The following is an 11,805-nucleotide window of genomic DNA, read 5'->3' on the forward strand; positions in this document are numbered from 1 at the left end:
CAGGAGAAGTATTTAGAGGCACGCCAAGATTTCGCTATTATTATGTACAATTCGTCTCCTTTGAAATTCTGTCTTCCTCAGAATGCATATCATCTATTTGGTTCTCTTCTGCTTTATTTGAGGCTGTCTCACTGGGTAGCCACAGTCAGCCTCCGACTTGTGGTCTTTTGGCCTCTGCTTTCCCCGTGCTGGGATGACAGACATGGGCCACCTGCTGCAGATGTGGAAGGCTTACCCAGAGAAGGAATTATTGCCAGGTAAGAGGCTGGTAGCCCAGGCCTGCCTGGGACTCTCAACATATCTGGGCAGGCCAAACGACTAAAGGTCCAAAGGGGTTTTGTTGAGCAAGTGCTGTTCCAGGGGGGAGTCATCTTTTTCTCCTGGGGCCTTGCTGCTGGAGGGAACATACCTAACAGTGAGGAAAGAGTTACATTTTAGATATGAAGCTGTCTGATATAAATATAATCTCTCCTCACTGTCTCTTTGATCTCAGAGGGTAAGTGGAAAGGAACATTCTAAGTAGAGAGGAAAACAGGAAGAACGGTCATGTCTTCACCTTGTGAGTGCTATGCTGAAAAAACTTGCCTCTGGATAGTTTGACTGGGCTTTTGCCTGCAGAGCATGCCAGCCACCTTTAGTTAATTCAGGCAAGAAAGCAGCCATTGGGAACTAGAAAACTCCAATCAAAGCCAGTTCAAGGCAGGTTTCAATTTATCTTATAAATGTCCTTCATTTTGTCTCGAATCCTTGAAAAGTTAATGTCTTGAAAGAAGCTTAAAATCTGAGCATTGTCTAACCGTTGGCTGGAAAACCTGAAGCGGGTTGGAGTAGACCAATTTGGGATGGTGCCTGACCTTCCCTGGCACCAAAAGCTGAAGCCTTCACTGCTTTCAGCATCAGCTGCATCTTCCCAGACCAGCATTTAAAGCTTGACACGGTTGCTCCTGATGAACTTTCTCCCGTGCATGGACCCGTGCTTGCCTCACACCCTTTCTGACCTCAAGCTGCCCCACACCTGCTCAGAAGATGCTGTTCTTCTCTTTTCTCCCAGTGTGTGCCCATCAAATTCACACTCTCACAGCAGATCCCTAGAGGGCACTGTGTAACTAATCTAGCAAGCTGGCAAGCTCTAGGCTTAGTGAGCAGAGACTTGAAAGATAAGGTGGAGCAAGGCAGAGAAAAACATCTGATCTCGGACTCTGGCTCCACATACAGGCTCACTCATGTGCACATGCAGCACACATGCATGTATGCACACACATGAACACTAACACACGCTACACACATGCAAAAAAAAAAAAGTACCCTCATAACAAATACTGGAGAGGATGCAGAGAAAAGGGATCCCTAGACACTGATGGTGAGAAAATGAGCAACTACCCTCTAGTGAATATGGAGATTCCTCAGAAAACTAAAAATAGAATTATTACGTGATCCTGCCATACCATTCCTGGGAATAAACCCAAAGTGGAAAGTGAAAGAAGCCAGATTCAAAAAGACAAAGATCCCATTTTCTCTCATATGTAGGTTTTAGTAGAAGACAGACTATTAGGAGAAGGCACAGGCTGAGCAGGAATGGGGAGGAGGACATTGTTATCATTTGGGTGTGGACAGAATACAAGACACATGTGAATGAGTGTTTCTCTGTCTCTCCCCCGTTTCCCCGTTGGAAGATGTAAGCTCTCAGCCACCATGCCTCCGCTCTGCTCTCATGAACTCATCCCTCTGGACTCACAAGCCAAACACACGCTTTCTTCCTTAAGGTGTCTTGGTCATGGTGTTTTATCACAGCAAAAGGAAAAAGGGGAAAGGGGTATTTCTAATGTATCATTTTCAAATTCTTATATTTAAATCCAATAAATTGACTTGCATTGCTGCCTGAAATGGCATGGAAGCATTCTCAGTGTGGCACAACCCGAGTCTTTGGTGAGCCCATGTATGTAACTGAGGGTAAGAAAGTTAAGGATTCCATTTTGCTGCTGATCTAGGGATCAGGCTGCATCGTCTGAACACAGCTATGGACCAATCACAGTTTTAAGGTCTTTGAACATTTTATGTCACTTAATTATCACGACCAGCCAATGAGGTGGGTTCTACCATTACACCCCATGACAGATGGAGCAACTGAGTTTCAGAAAGACAGATACATTTCTCAAGGTTTCCATAGCTAACAGCTGTGTTCACACAGCCAGCCTTGAGTCTGTAGTGACAAGCATCCTGGCGTTCCCTGGTGTTCTCTGGTTCTGTGTCAAAGGGCATCTGTCTCCATCACGTCCTCTGGGTAGCCACTTCCCTGGGAATTCCAGGCTTAGGGTTCTGCATCAGGAACAGAGCAGATGTCCCTAAGCCTTTCCCTCCAGGAAACACTTCACTTCCTCCAGTGCAATGACCCTCTTACCCTTTCCATACAATTCAATAGGTTTCAAAACCCCGACAAAGAGCTACAATTTGATACTCCCTCCCCTGTGTGTGGGAGGGGACCTGAGGCTTTCAACTAGGAAGGCAGGTTCTGTAACCTGATTTATAAACCGGCTCCTTTTGCTTCTTTAATTTTTTAAGTATTTATTTATTATGTACACAGCATTCTGCCTGCCAATGCTTTTTCAAAAGATTAAAAAAATAAATTTATGTCTGTTTGTGTGTCTGAGTGTAGTAACGTCCATATTAATGCAGACCGAGAGACTGGAAGAGGGCAGATCCTCTGGGTCTGGGGTCACAGACACTGCCTCACGTAGGGGCTGGGTGTTGAACTGGGATCCTCTGATCAGAAGATGCTCTTAGTCACAAAGCCTGTCTCCAGCAGGTCCAAAACATCTTTAAATATCATAAATACACACCACAGAGGAATGAATACTCACTTCCTGATATTTTTTACCAGGCTAAGAAGAAAATGAAACAAGAGAACAATCCCGGGAGGACTGGCATGGTGGCATACACCCCAGAGCCCAGCCCTTGGAGGACCGAGGCAGAAGGATTTTGGCTCTGAGGAAAAACCGAATAATCTAGGAAGACTTTGTTTCAAAATGTATAACAGAACAAGAACAAGCTGGACAAAAGTCTTACTCTAGAGCACTTCTGCAAAACAGAACTATGTATGGTGAAATATAGAGTTCGTTTTCACAACCATGTTCTCTATGATACAACCGCTCCTCTGCAAAGGCTACAGCTGAATAACGTCTTACGTTTTCCTACCCTTTTCTTATGTTTGTCTATGTGTTCGAATGCTTAGCGCGCGTGTGCGAGTGTCTGACTGCATGCGTGCATGCCTGCGCGCGTGTGTGCATGCGTGAGTGTGTGTATGTGTGAATGCCTGTGTCTGTTGATGTCAATAGCTTCTCCACTTTATCTGAACGTTTTTCCTGAAGTTGGGAATTTCTGCTCTTTTTCGTGCGAAGCTAATTACAGAAATCAAGACAGAAATGCGAGCACCCTGCCGACACTGAAGACCCACGTGGGCTGCAAGCTTTCCGCCGGGGTAGCTTTAGTCATATGTTTAGATTGTGTACTTTCTTGTCTCTCTCTGGTACCATGTGCCCTTAAAACAGTACGGAGAGCCCTTTATGTAGTTCATATAGAATGAGATTTAAAACCTGTATTTGTCTCGGAAAGAACGGAAAGAGGAAGCTAAACAAGTTCGGAGGGTCAGCACGTGCCGTCAAAGGCCGAAGCCTCAGCAGCGGAGGAGTAAAGAAGTCCTGGCTGCGGGTTAGAAGTCTGAGCTTGCACAGTGAGTCAGAGCAGGAGCAGGAATGCTTGAGCTGCGCCCAGCCCTTTGGGATCGGGGCTTGCACCAGCTCCCGAAGCTCTCCAGTGCCCCTCTGTGGTCACACGAAGGAGCTACACGTACCGGAGAGCCGTTCTAAAGCATCCCGCCTTCCAGGAATATTTGTTTATAGGGGTAGGCCGAGTTAAGGGCAAGAAAGAAGCTGATGGGCCGATATGGAGAAAAAGAGACTATTTAGGAATCCGTTGCTAATTGGAAATGTTTTTGAACTTTTTTTTATCTGTTCATTTGAGAAAACCAAAAAATAAACCCAGTCACGTTTCCCAACATTCTCTGGTGTACATCTCCAAAACAATAAAAAGCAAGTTTTCACCAAAAAAAAAAAAAAAAAAAAGCCCTTCAAAACACCTAACTGTCCAGATGCACTTGTAATGCCTTCTGGAAAATATAAGCCTTGTGCAACTTTACCATGGGCTTGGGGTGTAGCTCAGTTGGTGGAGGCTTGTCTTGCATTTAGGAAGCCCTGGGTTCCATGTCCCGTACCAAATAAGGCGACCTATAATCTCAGCTCTCTGGAGGTGGAGGTCCAGAGATGCAAAGTCATTCTCAGGTACACAGTGAGTTGGGGTTAGCTTGGGCTACATGAGATCCTGTTGCAAAAAAAAAAAAAAAAGGTATCATATAGTGGAGATTTAAAATAATCTATCAATGTTAAATTCCCTAAACTGAAGTTGTTCCTTATGTTCTTATGGTTTCCTGTACCTATAGATGACCTGCTGATAGAAAAGCTGACGGGAAAATAATCCTCATATTTGCAGTAACCAAAATTTTCCTGTTGTCATTCTCCAGATCTTCATGCAAACGTCTTCTTCCCCCCAAATATCTGCTGTCTGGCTTTCCCCGATACCCCCAGGGTCCGCCGTTCTCCACACACAGTACTCACCGTACTTCCCATTGTGCATTTTACCGCCAAAACCACTAAGCAGCTGGGTGTGGTGGTGCACCCCTTGAGTCCCGGCACGCAGGAAGTAGAGGAAGGCAGATCTCTGTGAGTTTGAGGCTAATCTGATCTGCAAATCGAGTCCAGGGCAACCAGGGCTCCTGTTACACAGAGAAACCCTGACAAGTTACTTCTCATGGACTAGCACTGGGGTCAGTCTGGGATAACTGCAAAGCACGTAAGAATAAATGTATAGAATAAATGTCTGGCCCAGGGGTAGTGGCACATGCATATCTTTAATCCTAAGTACTCGGGAGAATTCCAGGCCAGTCTGGTTTACAGAGCAAGTTCCAGGACTGTGAGGGCTACATGGGAAAACATTGTTTAGGGAGGGGGTAAGAATAAACAACCATTAAAGGTCCAGTCATAGGTGAGACATGCATATCACCTTCCCAATGCAGGAAACATCACGAAAGGAGGGAAGGATGAGCGTGAGAGCCAGGGAAAGCCGGGAGTGGCTTCCCTGCCTGACAAGGCTGCTGCAATCTTCAATGCAAAGTACAGACCTGCACAGGGTCAAGACCACCCTCACCCGGTCAAGAAGTAGGAGGGGCTCATGCGCACACAGCTCTCCATAAGCGTTTAATGTTTGGTGGGAGAGGGAGAGATGTTTGTCCGGTGGTGTAGACACTGACAATAAACTTGCAGCTTGCTCCTGTAAGCCCCTCTGGTCAAACAGTTCTCACCGCCTCTGCCTCAGTTCTCACCGCCAGGTTCCCGACTTGAGATCCTGCTCTGATTTCACTCAGCAACCTGAGAGCTGTGAGCGGAATTCAATAAACCCTTTCCTCCATAGTTGCTCTTGGCCATGGTATGTTATCATAGCAATATAAATCCCAAGATACTAACACTGTTGTCATAATATATTTATATTTTTTCTTTATATTAATTATTATTGGTGTGTGTGTGTGTGTGTGTGTAGTATGCATACGATACAGTTCCTTTTATGTGGAATTCAGGGATTGAAGTCAGATTTTCAGATTTGCTTAACAAGCACCTTTACCCAGTGAACCAAGGCTCAAGCTGTCGTGTATACGCTTACGGGTGATATATACTCCCATTTGCTTGATAACTCTTCTTTTAAATAATATGTTTGGTGTCTCTCTCGTCAACAAGAACTCAGCTCAGAGACTATTGTGTGCCCCGATAGCTCACCATCAGTGGCTTGCCCACGGAGCAGGTACCTAAGCATTGTCTGTAAAGCACCCTAACTGCCTCCCTTCTCCGTGGAGCAACCCTGCTTGGGCTGGGATCTTTCAGTTCTTATGCATTCTGGGCCGACCATCTCACCTAAAGCCATGCTAAAAGTCACAACAGGGGCCAGGCATGGTAGTGCTCACCTTTGATCCCAGCACTTAGGAGACAAGAGGTGGGTACACAGCACATGTTCCAGGCCAGCTGCATTACATAGGGAGAGACTGTCTGGGAGCCCAGGAGTCATCACTAGGATAACAGGACAGCAAATCTTCCAGGTCTTTGCTTTCTCAAAGGTGCCTTTTCCCAGTTCCAGACCTGGCTTTGGTGGCCTGGAGCACTTCTGTGCCTCTGTGTGTGCGCCAAGTGGCTCTGCTTCGTTCCTGAACCCTAGTTCCTCCTCAGATAAAAAGGAAGTGTTGAGAAAACTCATTCTGAGTGGCTCTCTGACCTCTGAAACGCTTTCCTATTTTTTATTTTGCCCTGAGCTAGCTGTCGCTCAGTGTCAGCGCTCTGTTTTCCTTTTAAAGGAGAAAAAGATCCAGAAGAGCTGTACGCTCAGTGATCTCAGGTTTAAAAGATCCAGAAGAGCTGTACGCTCAGTGATCTCAGGTTTAAAAGATCCAGAAGAGCTGTACGCTCAGTGATCTCAGGTTTAAAAGATCCAGAGGAGCTGTACGCTCAGTGATCTCACACTCAGTGATCTCAGGTTTAAAAGATCCAGAAGAGCTGTACGCTCAGTGATCTCAGGTTTAAAAGATCCAGAAGAGCTGTACGCTCAGTGATCTCAGGTTTAAAAGATCCAGAAGAGCTGTACGCTCAGTGATCTCAGGTTTAAAAGATTACAAGCATAGGTTTGGCTTTGCAGTGAGCCAGAAAGAAGTTTCAACCAGATGTCTTTTTCTGATAGAAGATGGAGTGTGATTGTTACATAAAATCTTAGAAACGTGTTCATCGTGAGACAACCTGTAGATTTAACACAGAAGCTCCCTCCCTGCAGATGCTTTAACACCCCTGGGATGGTTTGTGTATGCCTGTCCCAGGGAGTAGTACTGTTGGGAGGTGTGGCCTTATTGGAGCAGGTGTGTCACTGTGGGCGTGGCCTTAAGACCCACACCCTAGCTTCCTGGAATCCAGTCTTGCACTAGCAGCCTTCAGATGACGATGTAGAACTCTCAGCTCCTCCTGCGCCATGCCTGTCTGGATGCTTCCATGTTCCTGCCTTGATGATAGTGAACTGAACCTCTGAACCTGTAGGCTAGCCCCAATGAAATGTCCTATAAGAGTTGCCTTGGTCATGGTGTTTGTTCACAGCAGTAAAACCCTTACTAAAACAACCCCCAAACCACAATAGCATCAAATAGACTCACTGAGCTACAGAATTTAGTAACTCTCACTAGTTAGACACTAAGTATCACAGAAAGCACCTGGATAGTGAGGATGAGGAAAGCCAGGGAGAAGTGATGAACTATGGTCCTGAAGCTCAACCTTCAACTGACAGAAGGAAAACCCACGATGAAGCGTTAGATTGGGACTTGACAGTGATGTAGTACAGAAAACTGTAACAGTCAGGAATAATCAGGACCTGAACTCTTGAATTCACTTTTGAACAAACAGAGGAAGAACATGGGAGTGGATAGGGTCGGTCTAAGGGCCGTGGAAGCAGAGAAACTAAATAATATAATTACCTATCCCTCTTTAAGACAAAGGCACATAAACTGGGGATATAGGGAAATTGGTCCTTGATGGACTGGGTTATGCCAGCCCTAGAAGACTTGAATAATAAAGTCTTATACAGGTTAAAAGATAAAAGATTAAACTTGACTTAGTAGTGGAGCAGTTACTATCCCCAGAGTATTCAGCATACGCTTCTTCCTTGAGGGCTGGGGGTATATTAAGGGTAGAAATTATTGACCCAGCCCTTCAGCTGAATGTGGCCAATGAGAAGTCAAGGCCCATAGTGCTCACCAGAAGCCTGTGAGAACTAGAGCTCTGGCCTTAGAAGCTGGTGTGGTAGGCTAGAGCATGGTGCTTGGATTTAGGTTTGACCCTAACTAACAGAACAAGCCCATTAGGGGTGGAGGGATCCCAGTGGCTCTAGGAAGCAGTGACATCCCAGGATGTGGAGGCTGAACGTTTCATAGCAGATGTAAGATATGGAGGGATGAAACAGTGTCTCCCATACACCAATAACCTCATATTTCTGATAGAAGTGATTGGATCTTTTCTTAGTATATTGGACTTTGCTAGTGGTTCTTTTCTGTATCAAATGGCACTTACTTGAAACCCATGCTGGTAAGCCTTCAGAGATTCTGTCCATCCTCTTGAATAATGTTTATTTCTACAGTGTTGACCCAGAGTGTGGCACAGTCTATAAGAACACCCAGAGGATAGTACAAAGAGTGGCAAAGGAGTTTTAAAATGGGACACTGCTGAAGTGGAAACCTAAGGGTTCTTTGGAAAGTCAGTTGGGTGGTGTTTGGCTGGGGCACTCATGGGAAGGAACGTTCCATTGAAGTAGACACAGAGAGAGGATGTTCTGCTAAAACAGGCACATGAAGAAACACGTGGTGAAGGATTCTTCGCTAACAACACACATATATTGGTCCGCCTTACACTGCACAGTTTAGCCGAGAGACATGCACCAAAAAACTTTTGGTGGTTGTGCTGCAGTTTCTTGCCACCTCCTTGGACTTAGGCTGAGTAGATGCACGTTCTGAGGCAAGGCACGTGGAGGACACATGATGTTTGCAGGGTCTGGAGAGGACTTAACAGTGTGATGAAGACAGAACTTGGCGTGCTGGTACAGCTTAGCTGTGCAACGCTTGTGTGTCTCGAGTCTTCGCTGATCTTCCTTTCCCTGAGGGAGGAACGGCTAAGAACTTCTCCTGGTGTTCCTGTTGGTCCCTCCTGCTGACTCAAGCAGAGAGGTTGAGGCCTGGCTGTCTCTACTAGGTCACAACACTACTGTTGCCAACCAGACTCTGCTGAATTGGACTGCTAGTGTATCTGTGAAGTGTTTGTGAGTACACGGAGCTTCTGCTGCTAACCTGTGAACTGCAGATTTCCAGACAACACAGACTGAAATTGCTCCAAAGAACCTTTCTAAGCAGTTCTATGTCCCCTGTGTCCTTTCTTTTCTAGTACCTGTGGTGGGTTGTGGGCTACAAGAGAGGTTAAAGTATTTAAGAGCCATCATTACAATAAGGTTTGAAAAAATTGAAGTTATAAAATGTGTGGGTAGAAAGGGGCATTCCCAAATGTTATAAGGCTGTTAAACAAAAATTTCAGAGCCATGGGGTAGGTTGCTGCCCTTTCATCTGTGGGCCAGTGTCCTGGCTAGTGTTTATGTTAACTTAAAACAAGTTAATGTCATCTGAGAGGAGGAAATCTCAGTTAAGAAAATGTCTCCATAAGATCCAGCTGTAGGCAAGCCCAAAGGGCATTTTCATAATTAGTAATGGACAGGAGAGGACTCAGGCCATTGGGTGTGGCGCCACACCTGGGCTGATGGTCTTGGGTTCTGAAAGAAAGCAGGTTGAGCAAGAGCAGCAAGAGCAAGCCAGCAAGCAGCACTCCTCTGTGACCTCCATATTAGTTTCTGTCTCTAGCTAGGGTCCTGCCTGGTTTGAGCTCTGGCTTTGACGTTCTTCAATGGACTATGATTCAGGACGTATAGGCCAAATAAACCCAAGCTGCTTTTGGTTATGTGCTTCATCCTGTCAAGACCGCCAACGGTTCCCGGAAGCATCATGGACCATAAAGGTTATTGCTTCTCTGGCAGTTATGCCACAAGTAGATTAAGTCCCTGGGACTGAAGACACCAGATGTTTTATCTGAAGAATGTGAAGAAATCAAGCTAGACTCTTCCTCCCTCCTAGCTCCTTCCCTAATGCCAGATGGTGGAGAATTGTCACCAACAATTTTGCTTGGCTATTAACCCTGCATGCCACAGTATCACAGAAGTTCCCATAGGTGTAATAGTGTCACAACTATTTTGGGTGCAACCAACTGCTTTTCCGTTATATTTAATGTTATGTTAATTAACACAGGAGGGGACACATAGCTGGTACCATGTGACGTCCTAAAGACAGATTTCATAGCTCGCCTCCCTATCCTCCAGCTCTTACATCCTTTCCATCCCTCTTCCACAATGTTCCTTTATAACCCAAGACTGTTTTTAATCCTTTGTAAGAGCATCTAATGACTCGGGGTTTCATTTTGTAGTTCCGGTTGTCCTGGAACTCACACAGATCTGCCTGCCTCTGCCTCTCAGTGTCTCTCTGTTCTCTCCCCTATCTCACCCCCGCCTTAGTTGCCTATAACTTACTCCTCTTTCAAAACTCAGCTCCACTGGGCATTTTAATCTGGTAATGGGAATATAAATTAGTACTTCTGGGGAAATAAGTAATCTGGCAGTTTGAAGTTGCCAACATAATCTTTTATGTAAATTAAATTTAAAAAATAAACAATTTTAGATAGGGTCCTAGTTTGTGGCCATGACTGAAGTCAGGGATTCTCCTGCATCTGCCTCTCAAGAGCTAGGATTATTCCACCCTGGCTCTAAATGTTGTTTTTAAAAGACTCTGGTTAAATATTGATTATTCTGGAAAGAAGAAGATTATTTTCTTCTACTTTAAACTTTCGTTTATATATTTACTTATTTTTCTTTATGGACGTGAGTGTTCTGTCTGCACACAAGTACATATATGTAGCATATGTGTGCAGTACCCACAGAGGGCAGAAAAGCATTAAATTCTCTGAAGCAGGAGCCACCACATGAGTCCTGGGTATCAAACCCTGGACCTCTGCAAGAGCCATCTCTCCAGTTCCAACATTGTATGGTTTTTAAAATAAGTGTGTAATAATCGTAGTCCTCACACATGGTGTTGTTTACTGGCCCATCCGTACACCTTGCCAGGCTTAGGAGGCCTTCTGTCTTTTATCTCTGTATGCCTTTGGCAGCTACACACTGCCTGCCTGGCTCTTAGGAGTTTCTACGAAACATCTGTTTGAAACAAAGACTGGTGCTGTGTTTTCATTTTAAGTACTTTGAACTAGCTCATGTGATGCTCATTACTCTAGAACTTAAGGGCTAAAATAATAATGATAAAATGATTATTTTTAAAGAAAGAAGGAACAACGTATTTAAAACAAAACAAAAACGGAAGAATGAGCGGGAGTGGCAGTGGGTGCCTATAATCTTAGTGCCTCGGAGGCAGACGGAGGGCCCAGCAAGCTTGAGGCCCAGTCTACACAACACACTAGGCAAGAGCTGGGGCGCATGTACACACACACACACACACACACACACACACACACACACTAATGAATTAAAAGAGGAGAAAAAACAGCCCAGTAATAGATTTTCCTTGGGTGGGTGGACTTGGGAAGTTATAATGGCATCACTTTCAAGAAGGTCACAGACCCCGGACAAATACAGTGAAATGAAGTGTGAATACAGAATAATTGAAGTCATAATTATTCTCTGCACCACAGTAACACGATAGGAACGGGAATGTTTTCTTCAAAATAAACTCATACTTTAACGCGGTGTTCGTCCAAGTGAATGAGAAGGAAGGCAGGTGTTTTCCCAAGGCACCTCAGCCCAGGAGCTATGGACCCCAGCACAGAGTTCAGCTAAAATAAACAGACGATATTCCAACTGGCTCAATGCACATTCAGCCTCAGATACCAGAAACTGGAGTCCTGATGATTTTCAAAGGTCTTAAGCAGCCTTTAGGAAAACGCAGCTTGCTCACGTTGCCGCCGCTGAAATCCGTGTTGTTAAGGGTTGCATTACTGTTAAACACCCATCAGGGAGAATTCTGAGCAGCTCCACAGACTGCTCAGAATTTGTGCCATTGGCGTAACCACATCTTGCCAA

The 11,805-nt window shown here is 45.1% G+C and overlaps 1 protein-coding gene across 1 annotated transcript in view; it reads left to right on the forward strand.

Moving 5' to 3' along the window:
* Positions 1 to 202: 202 nt before the first annotated feature.
* The window catches only part of SHCBP1L (SHC binding and spindle associated 1 like), a gene marked incomplete at its 5' end in the record, with an annotated part of 38,703 nt that continues 27,100 nt past the window's right edge, over positions 203 to 11,805 (forward strand). The window contains 3 exons of the mRNA XM_080918128.1: positions 203 to 257; positions 3,366 to 3,475; positions 3,610 to 3,843. Of these exons, the coding sequence (XP_080774254.1) occupies positions 203 to 257; positions 3,366 to 3,475; positions 3,610 to 3,843 (399 nt within the window). The remainder of the gene's footprint in view (positions 258 to 3,365; positions 3,476 to 3,609; positions 3,844 to 11,805) is intronic.

This window comes from Micromys minutus (genome assembly GCF_963924665.1).
Source record: "Micromys minutus genome assembly, chromosome: 6".
Classification (NCBI taxonomy): Eukaryota; Metazoa; Chordata; class Mammalia; order Rodentia; family Muridae; genus Micromys; species Micromys minutus.